Raw genomic sequence first — 26,222 nt, forward strand, 5'->3', positions numbered from 1 at the left:
AGTGCCGAGACAAGGCAGCAGTCAGTAGTGCCGATATTGAAGTGTAGGCTAGCGATGTAATACAAAGTAGTATTGTCAAAGAAGAAGTAGAAAAGTAGGACAAGCTCTGTAATCTCCCCCCCCCTTTCGATACAACACTCTCACTCCCCCTTTTCCAGTCCCTGTTCTAGAAACACCAGGCGCCCCTTCATCATACAAGATGAGCCATACAGACAGAGAAGACAAACAAAAAGGAGATAGATAATACACTAAACACACGAGAACAGTAATCCCTCCCATATTTGACAGCATGGAAAGACGTTATTCTATATCCATCGAGTTAATATTCACAGACGCCTCTTCGAGATCCATATCCAATAGCCTGGCATACTGAATAGTAAGACGTTGCAGTTCACGGTATTTACCTGATAATGTAGCAGTAAGCAGATGATAGGCGAAGAGGGGGAGAAGACAGTACTCACCAAGAATCATGACAACGCCCTTGAGCAACTCCTTTCGATCCCACCCGCAAATTTCGTCACCGGTACTATACCAGCCTCTCCCCCTCCCGTCATCATTCTTGCCGACGAGCACGCCACCCATAAGGGCATTGAGCAGCTCCTCAACTTTGGTCCTCGACCCTTCCGCACCCAAGCGCTTAGCGTACATGAAGAGGTACAGCCTAAACTCCTGACGAGCACCGAGCTGCATTGCACCGGCGATGCGATTCTCGAGATGGGCCACACTGACAGACGCCTCGAGACCCTCACCCTCCCTTCGCTGAATGGTGTTCTTGATGATGCGCTGCAGGGCGTATGCCCTCCCCTTGAGGAGGAATTCGTTCGTCGTGTGGCGTTCGAGGTAGGGTATGATTCCCGATGATACTGTCGGCTCGGCATCCTTGTCCTTGTTGTTAGAACCGTCGTTGCTAGCGCTAGCCCCCACGGCAGTAGAGTGAAGGGCCGAGATGGACGAGTCGTTGGAATTCCAATACTGAGATCCGACGGCCCACCATGCCTCACTGAGCCTCTGCCATGTGTACATATCGCGCGCGTAGTAAAAGCCGTCGCCATTGGTCAGCGTGACAACCACATGGCCCGTCGTGTTGAGATGGGCAGATGTGACGCCCGGCCCAGGCGTAGCCGAGTGCTGATTGAGAGATGACATGGCAATGTCTAGCACCGGAGCCAGAGAGACGGGCGGGTGCGGTGAGGATTGCGACTTCAGGTCCCACACGTGCACCATGCCCATGGAAGTGATGCACAGGAGCCAGAAATCACGGCACTCGAGGATCACGGGCTGAGACTCGATGATGACGGGGTTGAGGAGGCGTCGGCCGTAGGGTGTCCACGTGTAGATCGATCCGTCTTCGCATGCCACGGCCCAGAAGTTCTTGTTGGCCGTCACTAGGATGACTGCCCTTGGCAGGAACTCTTGCCATACCAGGGCTCCTCGCTTGGTTACGATGATGTGCGATGGGTCCTTGGGGTTGGAGTCGTTCTTGGCTTCCAGGATGATGTTCTCGGGCGTCTTGGCTGCGTCATCAAGCGTCGTCTCATCGCGGAGGATACCGCGCTCCAGTGGACGTAGGATGTGGGATCGAATCTTTGGAACTGCCAGCCTGGCCTGGGAGAACGACGTGCTGGGGTTGATGACTGCCGGTCTGAGGAATTCCGGTGTGGGCACGACGCCGTGCTGCATCGGGGAGAGGGCTGCAGGCTCGACGGTCCCATCGGTCCCATTAGATACAATCTGGGCTGAACCGTTGGCCTGGCGTTTGGTAGCCGGATCCTCGGCGTCCCCTTCATCTACAGCGCTGGCGGTGGCTGTGGGGGCCAATTTGCGCTTATTACCTAGGAGCATGGTGGCAATACCGCCCCGGGGCAGCCCGTCAAACGGCCTGGTCAGGTCGAGCTTCGTTTGAGGGGCGTCGTTCCGCGCCGACTTGGCCGTGGATATAGACCCGACGAGCTGCGTCTGCGGGAGAGACGACTGTCCCGTTCCCGAAGACGACACCAGCATCGGCGCCACGCGCTTTTTGCCGTCCTTGCCAATTGTTACGCGTGACTTCATCTCCTTGACCTTGGCTTCCATCCCCTTGTTTTCCGCCGCGGCAGGCGCCGATGTTTCGTCATATTTGCTCTCGGTCTGTTTGTCCGCTTCCGAGTCACCGCCACCGTTGGCAGTTGTAGTCGTAGACTTGGTCGTGGTCGACTTCGTGCCATTCGTCACAGTTGGCTGTGCTTTCGCCTTGTCGCCTCCTTCAAAGTCGCCCATCAGAGCGCCCATTCTCGACTCGACGGCGTGCGACTCGCCCTCTTTGCTCTGGTTCTCTAAGGCAAGACTCTGCACATCCTCTGCGATGCCCATGCCTTTGCGGGAGGCGCCATACTTTTGGAGGGCCCGGTCGTTTTCTTCGGGCTGTGCCACCCATCCCAGCTCTCCCTCGTCAAACTTGACCACCACAACGCATCCGTCGAGTGTGGCAGCAAAGAGCGTCTGACCATCAGGCGTCCATGCCAGATCGACAATGGCCTTGCCGGCCAGGTCCTGCAGTATGACGACAGGCCTAGAGGTGTTTGTGTTCCATATGCTGAGCGTCTTGTCCTGGCCGGCCGATGCGATGACGGTGACGAGCTGGTTCTTGTGGCCGGTTCCTGCGGAGCCGTCTTGGTCGGGCTTGGAGGTGTGGAAGAGTCTCGGGGAGAACATGCAGACCTCTGTGGGGCCCTCGTGGCCGATGAGATTGATATCGCTGTCCCACCGTGTGCGTTCGATGATGGCTACCGAGGACACGGGGCCGTTGACGGCGTTGGAGGCGGCGATGTGGTTGCCGTCGGGGGACCAAGAGCATCGTCGGAAGTATGTGGTGAGCGGGGAGCTTTTGAAGGGCGAGGATATTGTAGTCTCGAGGACAAAGTTGTTGACCATATCGGTAGCCGTTGAGTTCGGCCCGGGAGGGGTGAACCGGAAGATGCGGATGGTTCGGTCATCGCTTGCCGTGGCGAAGAACTTGTTTGCTGGGTCAAAAGTGATGCCCTTGACGTGGCTGCCGTGTACTGACAGCACGCGCAGCTTCTCAAACGTATAACCAGACCAGACGACGACCTTGGAGTCCAACCCGACCGACACGAGGATGGACGTGTCGTACGACCATGCGATGTCCTGGATGTCGTTATCGTGCCCGATGAGGCGCTTGTATGTTTTCCAGTTCTCCACGGGCGGCGGCTCGTTGGAACCAAATGTCGTGGCTGCCGGACTCTTGTCCAGGTGGTACACGCATATAATCTTGTCGTCGGCTCCGCTGGCCAGGTACCGTCCGTTGGGCGAGAAGCGCACCGAGTGGATGGTGCCCAGATGGTGGCTCATGTGGCAGAGCTGCCTCGGCTTGGCGTAGTCTGGGTCATGCGCGTTGTAGATGGCCTCGGTTGACCACACGCGCACATGGCCGTCGCCGCCCGCCGTCGCCAGTCGCTTGCCATCGGGAGAGATGTGGCAGCTGTAAACCTCAAAGTCCTTTTGTTCGCCGCTGTGGCTCAGCCACGATGGCTTGATGATGCGCATGGTTGCCCACTCATCGACACTTTGGCCTTGGCTCTTGATCTTCCTCTTTCCTGTCTTTTCGTTTACTTCGTCCTAGTCGTCGCTGGGGGAGGGGGAGGGGGCAAGAGAACAGTTATTATCGTTGTCGGGATACGCGGTATTCGATGCAGCGTCAGGGAGACAAGTCGTCGGACGTGACGAATTAATGGTGGATCGGAGGGGGGGGGGGGTCTTCTTCGTTGCAAGGGGGCAACTTGATTGAATGAGTCCCTGTATTAGCTGCGATTCTCTACTAGAGCTAGGTCGACGCGCGCGCTACTGAACGCGCCGCCGCGAATTTCGCAGCTCTTTGCTGTCATTATTCTATCCTTATCTGGTTATCCGGATTAATAAAATCCCGACATATTACCGGATAATGTGAACGTACGATCAAGATTCAAGGGATATCATTAAATAATAGTAGGATTAATCACACGGCATTGATGACACTACGTACAGTAGTAATATTCTTGGTGTGCGTCGAGAGTTTATCTCAGCAACTCATCAAACAAGCAGTTTGGAAGTGAGGATTCAGGCAAACCATATGCCTGGGATTGGAGAATCTGGTCTCTGATCTAGATGTGCATAAATATATTCAAAATTTCCTTTCAAATGGGGAGGGTATATCGTCGAAACGCCTTGCTCGCATGGAAATTACACAATTAGTCCTTCTCTTGCTAATGACGGGGGCCTGTCTCCTCACCCGATTCCTCATTGATACGCCACTCTTTGTCAAGGACATCGACATCTAGGTCTGTGTTTCTCGAAAGAATCTCCTGTCGCTGTGGGAGGTCCGTCACGATGTCGTTGACCAGTGTGCTCATCTGCTCATCATCTTGGCGTATTGTATCCACTAGCTCGCCGATTGTGCCCCATCGGACCATGTTCTTGGCCACTTGGTTCCAGGCGCTAGCCGTAGCACAAATACAGTTCATCTCAAATTCCAACACATGGCAATACAGGCCGACAATGTTGTCCTTTGCGTTCTTGTATTGTCGCTCGACCTCATCGCCGTGGCTACCAGTAGGCCGTGCCATTGACATAAGCATGTGTATTAGGCTCATGTACCAGGGAATGCGACCAATGATATGTATAGTGCCCCGGCAGAAGTCGTTGTGGTGTAGAAGGGGGTCGACGAGGAGCTGCACATGTCAGCCATAATATCCCGGGTGAGAGGTAGGCTATGGGAACACTCACTGGTGTCAAGACGCAAACGCCTGACCAGGCGAGTGCCGTTGCTGGGTACTCGTTGAGCTCAACTGCCACTGCACGTTTCGAATATTCAACAACCATGCGCGACACGTCGTCCACCTGGCTTGTCTTGCTTCCACGTCGCTTGGCTAGACCGGTTCTTGCAATTGCAGTCATAAACTCAGCTCGGCGATCAGTGTCCCCGTCGGCCGAGGACAATACGCCGCGTGCTATCGCCTTGAGTTCATCTGGTAACTCCTGGGACACAATGAATTCGTACGTGACGACAAGGCCCGCCGTGTTTCGATCAAGCCGCAACCTGTCGTATGCCTCGTCCCAGAGATCACGCGAAAGAGTCGCCTGGATAGAGCCACTGTGTTTCGATGATGACGTGCCGGGTCCAGGCGTGAACCAAGGTATTGACGGGGTATGGCCTCGGGCACGCTCCTTCAGCGATCCATGATGACTACTTTCCGAGTCGCTGGAGTTGTTGCTGCCTGTACTTGCGAAATTTGCATCTTTGGAGATATGCGCTCGATTAAGAAGGCGCCTCACGATGCCAGCACTCCGACGGCAAGGTGCTTGATCGAGTGTAGTCTCTCTGTTTGTCGTCATATCGGGCGGTTTCGTCTTGATGATGCTAATTAACGATAAGGCATGTGTACTAGACAACATGTAAGGTATGGATACCTTTTTTTTTCTCGTTCTCACTTGTTACAAAACCCATCGAGTATTAGCGGAGAGGCACAAACAGTCGGCGACGACCAGTTTTAATACATGGTTCCTCCCGATCGGTTATGACGAACCTGGCCCCTCTTTTCTACAGTGGAAAGAATGAAAAAAAGTATTACAACAGCTGATGGAGGGTGTGTTGGTTGAGATCATCCTTGCTCCGAGTATGCGCCGGGTCGCGCCGGTCTGATGGCGGCTCATTGTGACCCGTTGGTATCAGGTCTCAGAGCTGTGTGGGTTCTTAGCCCCGAATACGACGGCGGAGCCCAAAAACGGCCAAGCCCTGAGCTGGGGTCCAGATCATTAGCGTGGACCCGACGGGAGCTGAGGACCTGTTGAGGACTCAGGAGTGAGGAGGACCCTGGGGACCCCAAGTGCCATTACGTCGTTGCTCGGGGCTGGGGTTCTTGGAGTGTAGGCAGACCCGACATGTTGTCTACCACGGAAAACGGCGTCATTGCCGGGATTTCTAGCCTTGCTGAGACATGGTTCAACCCCGTCTCATTTTTATCCTCTCTTTGCTTTTTTACACGTCGACAGGCTTGCATTCCGTTACCGCCCGCGGTAACTGAGAAGCATGGTGGGTGTGTTGTGTACAGTATGTGTGTGTTTCTTCTGCCTCGGTTAGGTCGTGTCAACATCATCGGGAGCATGCCACCCCTCACCGTCGAAAGTATTTCCTGGCCAGTCGGCAACGGGTAGTTTGTCACGGTAAGGCTGCCATTACCAGTGGTAAGGAGTGGCCGCGATAGGCGTTCCAAAATTAATGTACGAAGTACTTGTTGCTGCTGGAAAAGCGTAAGATTGTCGGATGTCCAAGAGGGATCCAGGGTCTGGACGTGGGGCGTCTGTAGAGGAATTGGAGCTGATGACTTCATCCGCCCTTCAAGATCCTTTCGGGTTGGGTGGCGCCTGCCGTCCGAATCTGCAATGCTGCACCTGCCGTCTACCCCCGCACCCAGCTATATACTTGCACTTACCTTTACCCTGCCCTCTCCACGGCTGCACCTTCCCCCTCTCTTGGATGCAACTGTCGGGGTCCTACGCGTTACGCAAATTCACTCTGCCAATGGCCCCGCTACAACCTGCGCATATCTTGAGCATTTTACGCCAAAAGAAATTGCAAAAGAGAAGGGGAAAAACGACAGCCAAAATGTTGGTAAAAAGACCAAAAAGAAAGGTCACGGTGGGGATCGAACCCACAATCTTCTGATTCGTAGTCAGACGCCTTGCCATTGGGCCACGCGACCTAATGATTGGACGAAAGTTGAAGGACAGAAGCCAAGTTAAGAGGGGAAGTGCCATCAGCTGAATCTGCGTTTCTTCTCCGCCCCCATCCATCTCCGCAACTTCTCTCCCAATGGAGGGAAGCATCAACCAAAGGCGCATGAATAACTAAAATCGACAATTAATTCCCCGTTATTCACGCAACCGGCTCTCGTACTTCCCATTACCCATTCGTATCTTTCTCCCAAGCTGACGTGCGGCTTCGGTTTGAAACATGCCCACACAAACCATCCTTTGGCCATCCCCGTGTCTCATGTATGTCCCAGCTTGTCCGCACGTACTCAAACGCGTGCGACCGCCACTGTTGATCCGACCAGGCCCTGTCGTAAAGTTACCAAGCAACCAAGAAGCTTTGGAGTCGATCTGATCAAAGCTATGGGATTCCGGATCTCTTTGTCCGGCTCAATATTAAAGCCCCTTTCCCGGGTGGCCGATCCCGCTTCTCCCAAAAACTCTCCCTGACGCCTGATAGCCTTTGGTTATCAAGCAAGCCCCATCGTGGAGAGATGCACCGAGTCGGCCCCGGAAATCGCCACTGACAAGACAAAAAAAAAAGAAACCCAAAAGAACTGACCAACCTCCTTGCTCCCTTTGCCTCCTCGCCTCAAACCTTTCCCTTGGCGCCATCTCATACGACTTGCCACTAACGCCGGGAGATGCGACTTGCTCCCTGATAGCTGATGCAGAACATCGCCAGATTCAGGTGAGACGCCAAAAACTCGAGTCATAATAAATACTCATACTCGCCATCTGACCGCTTGATGCGACCGTGATGTGGACTATGCAAGCTGGCCGGCAACATGCTGAGGCATATTGTTCGCAACAATAAAGTCTATTGAGATTTGGCCTACGCCATTCGACCTTGTGACCATCGTAGAGCGTCGGTGTGCAGCTCCGATAGCATCTATGTTAAATGAGTCAAGGCGCTTCGGATCTCAATATCTGATGCATTTTGAATAAATTGGTTTCATACAGCATCATCCCACCAAAGACTGCAGGATGCAACTAGACCCAATTCTTCTCAAACCTCGTGCCAGACACATCCTGCAACTTCAAAATACCACGCGGATTCGAACAAGGCTTCTTTCTTCTTGACCATCCCACGCTGGTGTGGAGTTTTCTGCTTCCCGTGGGGCAGGGTCCTCGATGGTGTCAGCCATATCCTGAAAATTAACCATGTCTGCGTCGTTAGCTTCGCGTGCCCCGGAAATTTTCAAGGCTAGCGACAGTGGTGGCGAGGACGAGGGAAAAGTCCTTTAGGCGGCACCATACGTTGCTGCCCTTGATGATTGTTCCCATTGCCCTCACAAGGGCCTTTAGACCGCAGAGGGGGTAGGAGTACGACGGAAGGCGACCGATGCACAATTGTACCGAGCTGCCCCTTGTCCATGCAGTGCGAGAAGGGGAAGTGCGCGAATAGGTGTTAACACAGGACAAGATCAACTTTGAGATCAACTGCAGTAGTCCTTGAACAAAGGTCTGCGCAGAGATCGTGAAAGTACCCCCCCATCAACAGCTTGTCGGTGGAAAATGCCATGGATCGGTTTAATTTTAACAAAGACATACTCCTCGTTCAGTTTCAACCGAGTGGGAACTCGGGTTGGGGAGAGAGAACCTTCCAGCCACACAATCATTAATAAGTTCTAGCGACATTCGTGCTTCTAGTAAGAAAAATGAGAGGCTCATCTCAAAGTCGTTCGGCCGTCGCTAACCTGGTGTTTAGACTTGCAAATCGCGAGAAGCATGTCAAGTATGTGGGCACTGCCTGGCCTAGCTGTCCAGAAGGCTCTCTCATAAAGCCTTTGTAGAGAGCCATCTCCATTCCCGTCGAGCAACATGGATGTTGTCCAGGTCAAAGACAGGCCGCAAGCTCTGCACAGCCATGCCATATTGACTTCCGCTCTGCCGAAGGCAGCGGCCAAGAGCTCACGATAACGGACGATGACCACACCACGCTGCTCCGCAAAAGATTCAGGATAAAGATCTTGTTGACGGAGTGCATCTCGGCGCGGAAATACACTCCAATCCAGGGAATTACAGGTATGACGGGTCGTCTGATCCGCCTCAACAGCATTCATTGCTTCAGAAGAATTGTCAAGAACAGACCAGATCGAGGACTCAAGCCATCGGCCGTCACTGGAGATGCTAGTTTTAATCAATGGCGATTCTGGACATTCTTCTAGCTGTGGACACCGAAACAGTACGGAGTGGCTGTGATGTCACCGGAAGTCCGGCAAACATATGTCAACCCTCTACGTTGTTTGCGAACCAATATGCAATGCTAATAATGATGGATTGCAGAGTCTCATCCAAGTCCGTCAGCCTAATTCAGAGCTTGAACGTGATGCCGGATGATAAAAAAGCTCAGCAGTTCCATTGGCATATGAGCTGCCATACCTATTTCAAATCGATGAAGGATATCGTCTCGGAGCTCGAGACGCCTGAATATCAAGGGCCGGACCACTACTCACTCCAGTCTTGTGCACTGGATGTATTGAAACGGACAATGAACACGAGAGGCTGCGAAGCCAATGTGAGACATGATCAATCGCATCATCTTAAACTCTCTTGCCAGAACCACCCAGACATCTTTTTCCTTGTCATCATTCTAGTCCGTCTTGCACGAAAATTAAATGACGCCAGGAACAGGAGCGATGACTGCGGCTCCCACACTCCAGGCCATGCTACAAAGCGTACCAATATTAGGAGAATCTGCGATGACATTCTCCATGGCTGATCTCTCTAGGGTCCCAAACCTGGGCGCGCAGGACCCTACCATGTCCTTTGACTGGGTATGGATATTGAAAATGTGAAACAAAAGGCTCTAACAATTAGCCTTGAACTGATATTTTGGAACCTTGGTCCTACAGACCAGAGTTCATGCTAGAAAAGTGTGATGCAAAGGGGTACGGAAGGCAATATAACAGACCTAAGTAGAAAAACCTCGGCCATGTTCTAATCTCTCAACCCCACCAAGGCTACCAATTCATCGTACTCGTCAGAATCCCTCACCATGTCCCAGAAAGCCCCTTCAAGCTTTATCAGCTGCGAAGGAGAGCCCATCCTGCAAGGTGGTTAGTATCATGGGCAAAAGGATACAAATCGTCCCAAAGAATACTCACTCCAAGATTTTGCCCCCACCCATAACGACAACTCTGTCATAGTCCATGATGGTCCGTAGTCGATGGGCAATGGTTATTATCGTCGAGCCGGAGAACTCCGAGCGTATAATGGCCTGCATCTTCTTGTCCGTCTCGTGATCAACGGAAGCAGTTGCCTCATCCATTATCACTACCTTGGAGCGGCGACAGATTGCTCGGGCGAGGCCGATTATCTGGCGCTGCCCATTGCTGAAATTCCTTCCGCCGTGAGCGACGGGGGTGTCTAGTGAGATATCAAATGCATGTCCGTCTGTGCTCCCTACCTGATCACCTGCAAGGCTGCAAGCCGAAAGCACGGATTGAAGCTCCGTCTCATCCATCTCTCCAGAAGGATCAATGTTTGACCGCACATCTCCGGAAAAGAGCATGGGTTCCTGTGGAATGAGGCCAATACTCTGCCTTAACCTCCCGAGAGGGATATTGCCGACGTCTATGCCATCAATGGTGACACCACCAGAAACAATCTGCGTAGAACGCAGCAGAGACAGAGCAAGCGTACTCTTCCCACTACCTGTCCTGCCGATGACGGCGATGCGCTCGCCGGGCTTGGCAACAAAGTCAACATCGTGCAAGACATTGGGCCCATCTGACGAGTAACGAGCTGTCACGTTGCGAAATTCAACCTGACCGGAGGACGGCCAAGATGCCGCAACGTGGGCCTCCTTCTCCAGCGCCTTTCGTTTCTCCTCGCTCTCTTCGGGCTCAATCTTGGTGTATTGAGATATGCGCTGGAACGAGTTCAGCTCCACTTCCAACTCGTTCATGTTCCTGACCAAAGTCAAGATGGTCTGGCTGAGCCCGATGGCATTGGTGAGTGAGAAACCTACTAGGCCCGCGGACCCAGCCTTGTAGTAAGCGATGAAGCCGGCCGTGGCTGCTATTGTGGCAGCGCAGCAGTCGGATCTCACCGAGACCCAGCGGTTGCAATTGAATTGGGTTTCCGATGCACGCATGTGCGGCACCAGCTTGTCGGCCAGAAGCTTCTGGAAGACAGCGTCCATATTCCGGCCACGGATGACAGCTATCCCCGCGCATGTGTCGTTGAAGTGCGAGAATACCGGGGCGAACTTGGCAGCAACAAGCCGCTTGATTGATATCTCGGCCCGCGAGTATAGCTCACCTGTGGCAAAGCCGATGAGGCAGAAGAATGCAGCTGGGAGTGCGAATATGGGCATGATGGATGCAATACTTGCCAGGCGGAGGAGGAATCGCAAACCGTTGTCGAGAGTCATCCGGAGCCAGTCGACGAGGAGAGAGTCCAGTGACTGCGTATCCAGGCCGAAACGGTTGAGAATCTGGCCGATGGGAGTTCTATCGAACCAAATTATCGGTGCGTTGATGACTGCAGTGACTAATCGCTGGTGCATCGTCTTGGCCGCATTCCATCCTCCCCTCTGGTAGATGAAGTTGTTGAGGAATTGAAGGGACACAAACGCCAGGACGGTTCCGATGTACACTAACAGATACTTGAATGCCTTTGAACGATCCTCGCCTTCTGTATATGAGCCCGTCCAGATGGACAGCCACAACGTGATGGAAAAGTAGGCAACCTGGACCATCATGGCGCTGAAAATGGCCAAGAGGGCATATGGAAGACCGCCAAATAACAGCACGTAGCTGAGAACTAATTGCGAACATCAGCAAAGAAACACCTCTCCTCCTAGATGGGTTCATGGACCGTCTTACTCATTGATCGTGGGACTCGGCCGGATGCACTCTTCTCTCCGTGTTCCATGTCCTGCACGTCCATATTCTGACCGAAATCCTCTACTCCATCCACCTCGGGAATGCAATTATGCAGCTCAATACTCTGAGCTGTGGGGGTGATGGTGGCAGACGAAAGAGCCTGTTCTTCTTGAGTTGGGCACGTAGTCTGGGCGTCAGATTCGTCTCTCACGAACGATATTCGTCCATGTTCCAGAGAGACCACGAGCTCAGCGCTCTGGATAGCCGCAATGAAATGTGTCACAAGAACGACCGTTCGGCCAGCTAGCAGATTCCCAAAGAAACATCGGTTATAGACTTGCGAGGCCGTGTGCGCGTCTAGGGCTGAGAAGACGTCATCCAGGAAAAGCGTCGAAGAAGACGAGTACAGCGCCCTCGCCAAGGAGATCCGCTGCTTTTGACCCCCTGACAGAGTGGAACCTCGTTCGCCAACGGGAGTCAAATCACCTAAAGGAAAACGAGCCAGGTCATCATCCAGGGCACAGGCAGTGGTGACTGCTCTGTACCGTTTCTCATCGAAGGCGCTGTAGAACAGGATGTTTTGGCGGATGGTACTGTTCTGTATCCAGGCGGTTTGGGGGACGTAGGCGACATCAAGAGGGCAAACGGCCTCTCCGGATTCGAGGTTTGTTTCTCCCAGCAGAGAAAGGAGCATCGAGGTTTTCCCACTGCCAGTAGGACCGGTGATGACGTTTAGAGCGCCCTCCCGAAATTGGATGGAGAGGTTCCGCAATTTGAAGGGTGAGTGGGCTGAGACGGAGAACGTCGCGTTCTTCAGTGAAGCGGGACCAGATGGGTGGCGCTGCTTGTCAACAGAGACCTCCATAAACTTGTCGACTCTCTGTACCGATTCTTTGGCTTGGGCGACCCATTGGACAACCTTGGAGAGCCAGACGTATTGCGAGCGCAGAACCTCGGTTATTGCGAGAGAGGTGAATGCTGCCGGGGCTGTTAGGGGTCTGTCGGTCAGGAGAATCAACGATGTGAACATTGCGAGCAGACTGACGAGCGATAACATATCGCCCGTCATTGCCACAAGCATTGACACAATACTCCTCCTCCATATCCTTTGCTGCTCGGCAATGCGGATCTTGTTGACGGAGGCTGCCGCGATTGGTTCCCAGGCGAAATATTTCAGCGTTCTGATGGAATTGAGGTATTCTGAAACACTCGAGAGCCTCGCGTCGGTTGCCTTCATCACCGATTCCTGCATCCGTGAAAGCTTTCCCGAGAAGACAGCAGGGAGTGGAGTCAGGGCTGCCAAAACGAGAACGCCAATCAAGGATGGCCATCCGAGAATCGTGTAGAGAAAGGACATGGCGATGACGGTCGAAAGGGCGCTTGCTGTAAATGCGTAGAACATGTCGGTCGCGTTGGAGATCATGTCGGCATCGTAAGACATCAGGCTCTCGATCTTTATTGAATTCGATGCCGGGCCATCTCTAAATTCCTCATCAGGGCCATGGGAGGTTTCGGTACCATGGTGTCTTTCCGTTGCCACGTGAAGATAATCACTCGCCCTTGATCTCAGTAGCTTGTGGTATACCTCCTGGATGACGACGGCTCTCGACAGAACTAAGAGGCGTGTGCCCCTGAAAATGGACTGCTGGTAGCATGCAGAGCGTGCTGTGGGCCCCAGGAACAACAGTGCTATCCAAACAAAGGGGTGAATGATGTTGTCCTCGGGGTCCGCGCGTTCCAGATATCTGAGCAGATTGAACATGGCCAAGGGGGCCACATATTCGACTGTGGCTGTGAGAACCGCCCAGACAAGCAGACGTCTGATCTCGACCCTGAACATTAGACAGAGGGACCAGAAGAGCTTCCAACCCCTCGCACGCACATCAAGCAAGCGCTGTAGCATAAGTAGAGGCATGTCGTACGATGGCAGGGCCGGCAGGTCGTCGATAACCAAGTCCCGTGAAAACCCACGCAGTATTACCTGTGTAAGCCACTCGTATGATAGGTAATAAGAGAACCATGAGCAGGTTTCCTCGGGAGAAGTGATGCTTCGGGGGACCAGGTCCTCTGGATTGGAGGGTTTTCTTTGCCTGGAGCGAGGAGAAATGAAGGAGGTAAAGAGGAGCGCAGCGATCGAGGCCAGTTTCAGGCTCTCCGCGGTGGACACATGGCAGTGTGAGTCCATGATGATGAGAGGAAGCAGAGACTTGATCACAGCTAGGAGAAGGATCCAGCCGGCTATGGCATTCATGTGATGGTAAGCCGTCCATGCCGAGGACTTGAATATGAAACGTGAGATGTGAAGAATGAAGACATGTGCCAGACAGACAGCTTCTTTCCATGCTCCGGTTCTGACTGTGTCATACAACGAGATGGAAAAGGCTGTAGCAGCAAAGATCATTTGCGGAAGGGCAGATGCCAACGAAGTGGAGTGTGCAAGAGATAGCTGAGGCCGTGAAGCCGATTTCCATCTCGATTTTGTGAAGAGAAGTGGAATCAGTGACAGCGGGATACATATGAGATGGAGATTGCCCTGGCCGATGAATTGCGACACGTGCCGGAGACGGCCTAGCCATATTTCCCTGAGCAGAGTTAGACGACTTCCTTCCGGCGGGTTAGAGTATTTGGCGGATGATCTAGACATACCGAGGCGTGAGCTCCAAAGACCCAATATACTCATATGAGTGGTAGTCTGGGCTGCCCGAGCCCACAGCCCACGGGGCGTATTCCCGAGCTGTAAAGGAGAGTTGCGACATGATCACCCCTCAAGCCCACCATATGACCTTGAGAGCTGGAGCTCCATTGAGGGCAAGAAGTAAGAGTTTCACGGACATGAGAGATTCTTGTTTCTTTCTCATGGGACCGTAGAAGTGCCGCTTTCCCCGGAGTGTTTGAGCGGGATGACGCCGAAGCCCGACTAAACTAAGGCCGAATCTGACTACGGGAAGCGAGCAGGCCATGCACGACAGGCATAAGCTTATGGGTCCCGACGAAACCTCCCGATTCTTTTACAGGCCGTCATTACACACTCTGCGCGTCTTACCAGCAAAAACGGGGCCATTCGAGCGAGTTCAGGGTAGAGCTATCATTTGCCCGTCTTAATGGTGGCTCCGAATCGGGAAGGCTTCTCGCTTCGGGTGGGGTCGTTGCAAGAGAGTGATGCCAGCCAAGGCTCTGCCATCTCGCGATAATATGGTGAGAGCCACATGGACCACACAGAATTTGTGGAAAGTAATAATATGCGCCCGGAGGAATGCCGGTGGCTCATGTGGCGGACACAGAACAGGAATAGGCGTCGAAAATGGGGGATCTTCCGATCCCTGGGCTTCAACCGCCTTGTTTGGGCGTCGGTCGGTGTCTGGCGTGGAGTGTGTACAAGTATATTGCTCCGTATTATACTATACTATATTACATGATACACCCAGTCAACAGGGGCGGTACCAGGATTTGAGTCAAGTTTTGGAACCCCTGTGATACTCGATAGAAGAAACGACATGTCCACTGTGGGCTTATAATACTAGAACATCCAGTCAACTATATAAGTAGATCATGTGCAATACAGTAAGGGCAACTCCCGTTAAACTGTGTTTGGACTGTGGCTGCATATGCTAAGTGTGTCCATGCAACCTTTATATGTAGATATCGACAAAGATCACTCATCATCATCCCAGCTATCAAAGTTCCGTATGAGATCTTTCCAGGAGTTAGTGTATGCCATTGACCATGGGTATTGTGGCCGTACTTACCGTAGTAGAGCCTCATGCCCTCCAGATGAGCAGTGATTTCCATCCTCTCGTCAATTGCATGGACGTTCAATCGTGTACCGTCTCTCGCAGGGCTGTACCGGTAGATGTTGTGCGTCAAGTCCCAATAGTGTGTCGTGTCCGTATTGCCAGTCATGACGTTGCCTACAGGAACGACTGTCTTCCCCTTTCCAGACTCCGTACTTTCGAAAACAGACCGTAGGGTTCCGCTGAAAATCGCCCATACATTGTTATCCGTAGGGGATAGAGGGGCGATGGGCAGCGTCTGCAGGACGCTTAGCTCGAGAGTGCCGGTGATATCGATGTCGTCGACATCTGGTCCCTCGCCTGGAGGATCAATACCCTTGAAAACGAGGCCGTATTTCTCGGCAATGGGCTCCAGAACCTGGCGGATGTGTTGGTTGACATTATCTTGCGATTCATGTATCGCAATGCGATGGTTGATGCTGACTTTGACGGTCTCAGGCAGTGCATTGACCTTGATGCCGCCAGAGATGACATCGACCGCTTGGCTCGTCTGCATCAGCCATTTCTCTTCACCGATCTCATCCGACAGTTTGCGCGCAATCTCCTCCTCTCTGTCATGGAGCAGTGACTCGCGAAGCCACGGTTGAACCTTATCGGGGGAGTGCTTGGCCTTGCACTCCAACACTCTTCGGAACGGACTCCATTTCGGCAGTCGAGGACTGTACGTCTTTCCCTCGAGAGCAAGGACGGCATCAGACATGATGCCGATGCCCGAGTGGGGAGGGGGCTTAGAGCTGTGTCCACCCTGGACACCGAGTGTGACTTGTACATCGTAGTATCCCTTCTCCCCGACAGCAGGGTAGGCATATAAGATGTCCCCGACAGTCTGAAGACCCATACCGCCTTCGTCTAGTATAAACAAAAAGGAATCGGGCCCCCATTTCTCGACGAGAGCCTCGCTCAGCTTTGTTGCTCCCCGCTCTCCGCCAGTTTCCTCATCGAATCCAAACGAAAGAACGATGGTGCGACGGGGCTGGAAGGATTGAGAGATCAAGTCTTCGATGACCGACAGGATTCCAATCAATACATTCTTGCAGTCGGCAGCGCCTCGTCCCCAGACAAACGTCCCATCATAATAACCGTCGTAGGGCGGGTATGTCCATGCTGAACCGGCATCGGCAGGAACCACATCTTGGTGGGCCATGAAGAGGATGGGCTTGAGCAGATCATCGCTACCCTTCCATTCGTAGTGAAGGCCAAATCTGTTCACTTTGCGCAACTCAAGTTGAGAGTGGCTATATACAAGTTCCCGTGATCAGAAACGTGCTTCTTCCGAAAGTCTAGGGAAATCCACTTACACGAGTGGGAAGAGATGTTCCAAGACAGAGTGGAATTTGAGAAACGTTTCCCACCGAGGATCCTCATCAACCTCTCCGTTATCGTCATAGCTCTCGGTGGGGACCCGGACCGCAGTCGAAAGACGCTTGACTTGTAGAGATCGCTGTACATCACTAAACAGATGCTCGCTCTCCTTGAGACTGTCGTTGTGAGAGACGACGGGATCAGACAATGGGCACCAGCTGTCATAAGCGTTGTAAGAGTTCTCGCGGAATGAGCCTAGAATGCGGTTCGGAGCATGCGAATATGGGAACGGGGTAAATACGAGTCCGATAAATAATACCAGAGCCACCAGGCCAAGCAGTGACTTGCGAGCTTGAGGTCTGGAGTTGCCCGCTCCCCAAGGCCCGGATTCCCACGCCAACCTGTTTTTCTCCATGATTGCTCGACTGGTCTAGAAGATTGAAATTGATATTACGGTACACGTTTTTTTTTGTCCTTTCAAAGAAATATCAGGCGCGGCGGCATCCCCTTGCTTCACCCATTGTCCATGTCCATGGCGAGATAAGGATGCTGGAGTACTATGCGAGGAATTTCCCAAAGTGGAATAATCCAACCCCGACGTGCTGCTCTCGGCTGCAGAAGCAACCGTTGGCCCAGATAGCATGCCGGCAAATAAGGAATACGAGTAAGAGCTGCGTCAGATTTGAGCATCTGCTCATGTATCCGTACACGCCAATCTCATAAGTCAAGATACATGTACATGGAGAGGAGGAGGGGGGGGGGGTTGGTTTGTAATCACACGATGTAATATTTCAATGCCTGGGTGGATCAGATGATAAATAATCCCGTAGACTGCCTCATCGCATCAACATGGTCGAGTCTAGTTCCACTCCGACTTTGCTGTTCAATCACATGCTCTAACAGAATGCGCGTCTTTTTGAAATTAGTACCCCAGCGCTCGGCATTAGCAAGTGTCATGGTAACCCAATCTTGAGATATCAGGTCGGTTGTCTCGACCCCAGCCATGAATAATATCCGCAGCCAAATGTTTTGTGGCGATGGTGGCCGGTGTCGACATGTCCAGGAAGTAATGCGAAGAATGCGCGTTGCTGCTGCTTCGGCCGACATCAGCTTCCCGGCCAAGCTACCGGCCACGGAGGCGGGTAGGACCCTATGGAAGCTTATGATGAGACAGTAGCATGCCGCAAGAAGGATTAAGTCGTTGAACAAGCCCGTGGTGACTTCGCCATCGATTTGCCGTGTAGGCCTCAAGATTGCAGGGAGCGCGGGTGATATCCTTGAGCCACTCTCCAAACGATGTTGCAGGAAGAGCAAATCAGTCTGGATGGCCAATAGGATGGCAGCCGGACCGGCAACCGTTCGGTTGTTGAGCTGCGCAATCATGTTGTCGAGAGAATCTATCTCTAGGGTCAAGCGCAAGCACGACTTCAAATCAGACAGATCGGTGTCATCCTGGACATCTGGGAATGCGGCATCGATAAAGTCATGTTCCGTGCAGAACAGCTCAAGGTTCTGTAGAAGCCGCCCAGCACCTCCAATCCAAGCTGCTCGGGCATCATAGGTGCCAAGCCATATCAAGATCCTGGAACCGATGGGACCAAGTGGCGTCGCGGTCCCGCCGGCCTTTTGATGCCGCCTGTGCGCTTCAACGAGATCGGCTGTGAATTCTAGGTGTCGGAAGAAGGAGTCTACACCCCGAGCGGCCAGTAGTTCGAATTGGAGTGCAAACCATATGGTGACGAGGGAAAGCTCAAAGTGGTGGGCTACCTCTTGATCTTCATGTATCAGGGAGATGGCGTGGTGGTAACGCTCTTCGGCCTTTTGGACGAGGTCAGGCTCGGTCCGGGTCTGCCCGAGATGCAAGGCTGTCCAGGCCATTATGACGTTGTATAGAGGCGCATAGAACAATGCCATGTTGCTAAAGATGTGTGTGTAGATGTTATCGTCTCGGGAGCTCCGTATCTTTGTGTACTGCGTCATAACGTTGAGGTAGTGTTGGATAAGACCGTTGTCTTCCATGCCGATCATGACAGAACTCTCGTCCACACTTGATCCCGCAATGGCATGTTGACTCCCATCGACGGCAGCTTCCGAAGAGTCGATTGGGGGTTGACCGAAAGCAAGCCATTCTTCACTGAGCAAGTCAAAGTTCATGTTGAGATCGAAAAACACCGGCATATGCCCCTCGTCTCCCTGAGCTGCATGGGGTCCTATCCGTCCCACACCAGCTGTGACGTCTGGCACCTGCACATCTCTAGAGGCAGCACTGTCGCGGGCCGAAGCCGAAGCCAATGGCTGTGCCGAGGGCTGTCTAGTCTCCGGACTGGTTGCTCCAGAGCGAGCGTCGAACCCGCGAGTGTTTTGCAGGTATTCAGGCCTAGATGTCTCTTTTCCGCGTTGTTTCCCCGGAACGCCAAGTTGACTGTCCTCGGCAGTGGAGTTCTGGACAGTCTCGGAAACGCTGCCCCGAGACCGCTTCTTGGAATAAGTCCCATTGACGAAGCGGACTCGATACCGCGACGCCCCCACAGGCTTTGCTGCGTTGCCAGGCTCATACGAGCAGGGAAGCTCGAGTCGTGAGCAGGCACTGCACATAGGCTTCTCCTCGTCACAGCGAACCTTGCGACGACGACATGATTGGCAGCCTTCGGAAGACACACCCCGTTAGCATGCGACGCGTGGGGATCGGTGGATATTGCGGGGGAAGAAGGGCCAGGGCCCAGAGGGGGAGTGAGGTGAACCGACCTGTCTTGGACCTGGCAACACGAGTCTTGACCATATTCTGTGCATTCATCCAATTCTCGGGGAAGAGTGGATCATGGCAGCCGACGAACGTCCTTGGTTCCGATGAATTTTCAGATAGTACTGATGTATAGGATGACACGGACGCCAGAGCAGTTGCCTCTTTGGACGAGGAAGTGGAGGAGAAAATGTGTCAAAAGATATGGAAGAATGACGAGCGAGAGAGGCGACAACCCATCTGTTCGCGCCTTCCTGTTATAGGAAGTCTTCTCGGCTATGCGATATCCCTGCTTCTGCACGGCCAAACCCCACCCAACCGCTGATAAGCATGGGACGTTTAGCCCATCGCCGCATCTCCCCACCTCCGCACCGTCGTAGTGCCGCTCATGTGCCACTAAGCCCTTTGAGATGTGGTCATCTAATAATTCTTACCAGGAGTCACTCGTCAACGGAAGCCCCCCCCCCTGCACCACGCCCAAGCCGATAAGCATGCGAGCATAGGATGCGCTCTCCCGTCTTTAATAGAGGAGATGACCCTCGAGGACCTTGATGACACTAGTCTGCTGGCCATCCCCCGACATACGTTTCTGAACCACGCACGTCATGGCAGACACGTTGGAGAAGAAGCCCGAGAACAGGCAGGCTGTTGAGTCCGTTGCTGAGGGTGCCGTGGATGAAGTTGACAAGGCCTTTCAGTTCGCGAAAGAGCACAATGTCGGGCCATTGACTGAGGCCGAGAACAAGCGCATCCTGCGCAAGATTGACCTGCATCTTTTGCCTCTTGTAAGATTCTTTCCCCCTTGACTCCCTCCCTCTCTACTCCCTCCCTCTCTTGTTAGCGAAAGGGGGTGTGTGTGTGTGTGTGTGTGTGTGTGATGGCGCCATACTAACAACCTTCTGTGTGAAGATGGTCATCACTTACACCCTCAATTTCATGGACAAGAATGCCTTGTCCTATTCAGCCAACTTCGGTCTTATTGATGACCATGTATGTACTCCCGTCAATTGCACACGCACTCCCTAGTTTCTGCAGTAGGTTGACACGCCAAAGAATTTGCATGGAGACCAGTACAGCTGGGCTTCTGGCTCTGTTTTCTATCTGGGTAAGACATCGTCTCCGAACCTCAGGCACGCGTTGTGGAGACATCTGACCAATGCTTCATAGCATACATGGTATCGCAGCCATTTGTCGCTCGGTTGATTGTGCGCTTCCCCGTCGGTCGCTTCGTGGCATGTGCCACTGTCCTGTGGGGTGCGGTCCTGATGACGATGCCGGCGTCTCGCGATTTCGCAAGCCTGATGACTATCCGTGCCATCCTGGGCTGTCTCGAGTCCTGCATCAACCCCGCATTCATCGTCATCTCCTCCCAGTGGTGGCTCCGCGATGAGCAGCCACTGCGCATCACATTCTGGTATCTGGGCAATTCCATCGGCCAGGTTTGCGGCGGCCTTCTCGGCTACGGAATTGCGCATATCAACTCGTCAACTGTGCCGAACTGGGCGTGGTTCTTCATCATCTTTGGAGCCATAACCGTCGTGTACGGCTGCTTCCTGTTCTTCTATCTGCCCGACTCCCCCATGAATGCCCGGTGGCTGTCTGAACACGATCGGGCCCTTGCCATCGAACGCGTACGCAGTAACCGTACCGGTGTGGAGAACCACGTGTGGAAGTGGTCACAATTCAAGGAGTGCATCATGGATATTCAGTGCTGGATGCTCGTTGCTACCTTCTTCCTGGACGACATCCCCGCGGGGGGTGTCGCCTCGTTCGGCAGCATTGTCGTCAAGGGTTTCGGGTACAGCACGCTTTACTCCACTCTCCTTCTGGTTCCTCTCGGTGTCATTCAGGCCATATGCATCATCTTTGGAGGATTCATGACAAGCAAGTTCAAGAATATCAGGACATGGCTCATTGCTGGTACGTACCTAACGGATGGTGTTGGTGGTTGGTGCCCGATTCAGTACGGCTGTTTCTAACAGAACACAGGATGCCAAATCCCGGCCCTCATTGGTGCAGTCCTCCTCTACACCCTCCCCCGAGAGAACCAGCGTGGTCTTCTTGGGTCTTACTACATCGTGCAGACGCACGGTATCGTCGGCACATTGACCATGTCTCTCGTTTCAAGTAACTTTGCGGGCTACACCAAGAAGGCCACCGCCGGCGCCATGATGTACGTGGCTTTCTGTGTCGGCCAAGTCATTGCTCCACAGCTATTCCTTGCCGAGGAGGCGCCAGTGTATGAGACAGCATTCCGAGCATCATTCGTCTGCTTTGCCCTATGCATTGTCTTCACCATCGCCCTGAGGTACTACTTGATCTGGGAGAACAAGAAACGTGATCGCATGGCCGCGGAAGTAACAGAGGCTGCAGTGGAACAAGACGAGTTCCTAGACCTCACAGATAAGCAGCAGAAGGTCATCTTCCGTTATGTCATGTAAGGCAGTGGGTACACATGCTATGTATGCATTTTGCTATTGGAAACCGGGGGTTGTTGTTGTTGTTGTTGTTGTTGTCTAATGGTGCTTTGCCTAGCGAAGAGACGAAGATTCGAACATATTTGTAACTGTACAATAACCGCATTGAATTAGCCAAGACGGCCCTGTACCTGTATGGTTTTTGAAAGCTGTAGCCAAGACACTGGCTACGATGCTGCATAGGAAATAGGAATCCATGCAATAACTGTTCTCTTGTAAGACGACCTAAAAGCGGAAGACCTCTGCCGAGGTTTGGGCTATGACTGGGTGCAAGGTGACGGCAGACAATCATTCAGGGATATTGATTAAGAGCAGCACAATCGTGCATGGTAGTATATGAGTGCAATCGTCGCCTTCACCTCGTCCGTCGGTCATGCATTTCCTGATTGGGAAAGTTCCTCGGCTTGTGCTATCAACGCCGGGGATGGACCAAGTCTATGTAATTCGAAGCAGGCATTGTGATAAGCACGTATTACTGGATCGGATCGGAATGGTTTACATTATAACCGTGGGCGTTTTCGAGGCTCGGGTTGTTTTGCCAGTACAACTTTGGCCAATATCTCAATCCGGAACTACCCGTTGTTGCCATGAAGACCTCACAAATGCCCCAGTGGCACGGGGGACCGCATGGAAGCCATCAAAGAACCGCAGCAGGTCTCGGGAAGAGCTCGATTACGAGCTGTATTCTAGCAATCGTCACGACCTACTACCTGTCGACACGCTGGACGCCAACGCGTGTAACAGCGCCAAACACGTTCCAAGTGCTCCCCGCGGCAGACCTTGAATATGGTGTTTCCCAATGTGCGCTCAACCAGCAGCATCCGGTCGTGAATTATGAACTTGCCACCGAGAGGCTATCGCTTCCCAGGAATGGGATACGCACTGTCTTCTATAATGCAACTCTCATCAACGGAGATGGCGAGGTTACGTTGGGATGCAGCATTGAAATGCAGGGCTCGATTTTCACCAAAGTATCGACAACGTTCCCCAGCCTCGAAGATCTGTCTTCCTCCTCCGACGCGGCTTTTGTCGATCTTCAGGGACGCATCGTAACGCCCGGGCTGGTAGATGTGCATTCGCATGCTGGTGTCCGAGAGACGCCCCAGCTCTGGGCGACCGAGGACGTGACCGAGATATCGGCGCCACTTACACCTTGGGGACGCGCTGTTGATGCGCTCAAGCCCCATGACCAGGCCATTCCGATCATTGGCAGCGGCGGTGTGACGACTTCGCTGGTTCTCACCGGCGCCAAGAACCTGATTTCAGGGGAAGGTGTTGTCGTCAAGATGAGGCAGGCAGACTCGGTGCGCGACATGCTCGTCAATGTCACCGAGGGCAGCCCCAAACCGATGAGATATCTCAAGATGGCCATGGGAGAGAACCAGAAGAGACAATTTGAGAACGTACCCGGTGGTCCCTCAACAAGGCTCGGGGAGTCGTATTGGTTCAGGAAGGCATATGATAATGCTCGGCGGCTGAAGCAGGAGCAGGACATGTGGTGCGAAGCAGCCTCCACTACAGCTGGTCGGGAATCGCTGTCAACTGAATATCCTCGCTCTCTGGAGTGGCAAACGCTGGTTGATGTCCTACGCGGCAACGTTCGTGTGAACATTCACGGGTATGAAACCGAGGACATACTTGCCATGTTTGATCACGCTGATGAGTTCGGCTTCAAAATCACCGCCTTACATCATGCTCTGCATTCCGACCTCGTCGCGGAGGAGATCAAGAGAAGGGGAATCAGCATCGTTGGGTTCTCGGACTCTTGGGGTGACAAGAAGGAGCTCTACGATGTGAGCTCGTATTTGCCCAAGCACGTGGTCGACCACGGTGTTCCTTTTGCCCTGACTCGAGACCATCCTGCTGAGCATGGCCAATGGCTGATATACGAAGCACAAATCGCGCACCATTTTGGCCTTGACACCGAGCATGCCATATCGTCTGTCATTGGTGAACCAGCTCGTATCATGGGCCTTTCTAATAGGTGTGTAAACTGTCGAAGTTTTATGTACAGTTGTCGATCGAGCTCGCTAACTAGTTGCAGACTTGGATTTGTGAAACCTGGATATGATGCCGACCTGGTTATCTGGGACAGGCATCCATTGCGCGTCGGCGCCACCCCGCTAGGAGTTTACATTGAAGGGAACAGCGTCGTTCGTGCTTCGGAGGAGCTGTGGCGCAAGTCCGAGGGTCTGGCATATGCGAGAGATGCTCCTCCAGTACGCCCAAGTACGGGAATCAACAGCAGCTGCGACGTTGGCCAGTCAGACTTTGTTCTTCACGGGATTACGCAAAGCTACATCGGCGATAATGGACTCCGGGGTGACGGTATATATGGGCGGAATCTAACTGCCGTTGTCCGCTCCGGTAAAGTGGTGTGCGTCGGCGGATCGAGCTGTCAGGATGACGTGAAGGATGCTGAACAAGAAGGTGTCGCTTTCATAAACGTCAGCGATGGATATTTAGTCCCGGTATGTTCCCAATTCGTGCCATTTAGAAGACCTGGCTGACTTAATTGCCGAAAAAGGGTCTCACTATCGTTACACGGCAACACGGCCTTGTCGAGATGCGTCAAGAGCCATCAACAACTGATGGAGCGTCTTCCGGCGAAGAATACTCGAGGCCTCTCGAAAGCAGATTTGGCATCAAGTTTGATGGTGTGCACGTTCGGCGAGCTTACACCGGTGGCATCACGCGCATAGTGACGCCGCCCATTACAACGGGCTTCTTCCACGGAATTAGCACAAGATTCCGCGCCGGTGCAGAGAGCGGTAAGGAATTTTTCTGAATGGAGAAAGGAGAAAAGAGAAACAGACGATATATTCAGCGCGAGTATGATACTGATTGAGTATAGTTCTCGACGACGGCGCCATCTCCGCATCAGGGCCTGCGCTGCACTTTACTATCGGGCATGATGGCAAGAGTAGGTGAGCTATTCTCCACGCTTCAGATATATCTGTTAACCAATTATATAGGTTCCCAAACGCCATCGATAACATCTCAAATCAGCAAACTGCATGATCTTCTCACAATCGAGAAGCATATCCACCCAGCCTACCAACGTGCAGTCGATGGCGACATGCCAGTCGTCATCCACACCAACAACAAGGACGTCATTGCTCATATGATTGCTCTGAAACGCGAGACCGGTGCTCATATTGTCATTATGGGCGGTGGTGAAGCTCATCTTCTGGCATCGCAGCTTGCTGACGCTGAAATCCCCGTCATTGTCTCACCATTCTGGGGCTGCGAACCTTTGTTCTGGGACGGCCGCAACTGTCTGCCTGGCCCGCCTCTGACGGATGCCTTTGGGCCGCAGGTCTTACTAGATGCAGGTGTCACAGTGGGAATCTCCAACTGGGACGACACCAACAACCACATCAGAACCAGCATTTGGGAAGCTGGCTGGATCGCTGGTCCTGGCAATCACAGCTTGGCACTCGACTTGGTGTCTAAGAACATTGAGACGATCCTGAAGCTTGAGCCAGTCGACGACTTTGTTGTATACGAAGGCAACCCGTTCGATTTCGGAGCTCGTGTTGCCATGAGTTTTGAGGAGGGCAAGGTGCGGGCTTGCATGCCCGACGTTGACTGAAGGAGTCAGAAGCACGCCTTTAGTTGTGTAATATTATTCCCGTCGTGTATTACCCATCCATTCTCAATAGGTATATGTGCCGATTGATGTAGACAGTGGGTGACGGAGGTTAGCAACTTGTCAATATCCGTGTAAGTATGCATTGGGAATGGGGCAGGTAGACTTACAACATGTTTTGCAGATCATTGACATAGTTTCTCTCTGCATTGTCCCACTACCGACCTCAAAAGTGCCTTGGACAGTCTATAGCCGGCAAAGTCGTCAAGGCCGTCGAATACCGCATGTCTAGCAAGTACAACTGCACATTGTGTTTCCTTTCTTATTTCTCTGTGTTTATACTTGGCGGTAAGCTGCATCTAAATGTCATCGAGAGCTACATGCAAGTCTTAGACCAGGCTTCACATGCCCCCCCCCCCCCTTCTCCCCCTGGCGGCGGCCCATGATCCCAAGAAGATGAGGGTAACACAAAAAGAAGCTTGTGACATGCTTTGAAAAATCTACGAGTTATTGATGCCATAGATCATCAATGAGGGCAAAAAAGGAAGGTCACGGTGGGGATCGAACCCACAATCTTCTGATTCGTAGTCAGACGCCTTGCCATTGGGCCACGCGACCAATGTTGGATGGATGAGGAGTTGTTGAAAGTTGAGTCTTATATAGCGCAATGCTAGTGTAGGGCTGGGTCCCCATCGGCTTGTT

The 26,222-nt window shown here is 52.8% G+C and overlaps 7 protein-coding genes across 7 annotated transcripts; 2 read left to right on the forward strand and 5 right to left on the reverse strand.

The window, feature by feature from the left end:
- Positions 1 to 300: 300 nt before the first annotated feature.
- On the reverse strand, positions 301 to 3,543 carry GMORB2_1823 (protein HIRA/HIR1; the record flags this gene model as incomplete). The annotated part of the gene is made up of 2 exons (XM_035463804.1): positions 301 to 404; positions 462 to 3,543. 2 exons carry the CDS (start codon positions 3,541 to 3,543, stop codon positions 301 to 303), a joined length of 3,186 nt encoding a protein of 1,061 aa, XP_035320068.1.
- Positions 3,544 to 4,238: 695 nt separating this feature from the next.
- GMORB2_1824 (uncharacterized protein) lies at positions 4,239 to 5,367 on the reverse strand (the record flags this gene model as incomplete). Its single annotated transcript, XM_035463805.1, has 2 exons — positions 4,239 to 4,703; positions 4,759 to 5,367. 2 exons carry the CDS (start codon positions 5,365 to 5,367, stop codon positions 4,239 to 4,241), a joined length of 1,074 nt encoding a protein of 357 aa, XP_035320069.1.
- Positions 5,368 to 9,889: 4,522 nt separating this feature from the next.
- GMORB2_1825 (ABC-type multidrug transport system, ATPase and permease component) lies at positions 9,890 to 14,199 on the reverse strand (the record flags this gene model as incomplete). Its single annotated transcript, XM_035463806.1, has 2 exons — positions 9,890 to 11,556; positions 11,619 to 14,199. Coding segments are annotated over 2 exons (4,248 nt in total), but the record flags the coding sequence as incomplete, so codon positions are not given.
- Positions 14,200 to 15,270: 1,071 nt separating this feature from the next.
- GMORB2_1826 (uncharacterized protein) lies at positions 15,271 to 17,126 on the reverse strand (the record flags this gene model as incomplete). Its single annotated transcript, XM_035463807.1, has 3 exons — positions 15,271 to 15,311; positions 15,365 to 16,644; positions 16,708 to 17,126. 3 exons carry the CDS (start codon positions 17,124 to 17,126, stop codon positions 15,271 to 15,273), a joined length of 1,740 nt encoding a protein of 579 aa, XP_035320071.1.
- Positions 17,127 to 17,570: 444 nt separating this feature from the next.
- On the reverse strand, positions 17,571 to 19,490 carry GMORB2_1827 (C6 finger domain protein; the record flags this gene model as incomplete). Its single annotated transcript, XM_035463808.1, has 3 exons — positions 17,571 to 17,590; positions 17,839 to 19,356; positions 19,457 to 19,490. The coding sequence occupies 3 exons, from the start codon at positions 19,488 to 19,490 to the stop codon at positions 17,571 to 17,573; spliced, it is 1,572 nt and encodes a 523-aa protein (XP_035320072.1).
- Positions 19,491 to 20,056: 566 nt separating this feature from the next.
- Positions 20,057 to 21,892, forward strand: GMORB2_1828 (Major Facilitator Superfamily; the record flags this gene model as incomplete). Its single annotated transcript, XM_035463809.1, has 5 exons — positions 20,057 to 20,236; positions 20,361 to 20,441; positions 20,490 to 20,556; positions 20,619 to 21,371; positions 21,441 to 21,892. The coding sequence occupies 5 exons, from the start codon at positions 20,057 to 20,059 to the stop codon at positions 21,890 to 21,892; spliced, it is 1,533 nt and encodes a 510-aa protein (XP_035320073.1).
- A 638-nt stretch (positions 21,893 to 22,530) lies between these two features.
- On the forward strand, positions 22,531 to 25,523 carry GMORB2_1829 (Amidohydrolase family; the record flags this gene model as incomplete). Its single annotated transcript, XM_035463810.1, has 5 exons — positions 22,531 to 23,912; positions 23,973 to 24,399; positions 24,456 to 24,699; positions 24,783 to 24,855; positions 24,938 to 25,523. 5 exons carry the CDS (start codon positions 22,531 to 22,533, stop codon positions 25,521 to 25,523), a joined length of 2,712 nt encoding a protein of 903 aa, XP_035320074.1.
- Positions 25,524 to 26,222: the final 699 nt, after the last annotated feature.

This window comes from Geosmithia morbida (genome assembly GCF_012550715.1).
Source record: "Geosmithia morbida isolate 1262 chromosome Unknown scaffold_11, whole genome shotgun sequence".
Lineage (NCBI taxonomy): Eukaryota > Fungi > Ascomycota > Sordariomycetes > Hypocreales > Bionectriaceae > Geosmithia > Geosmithia morbida.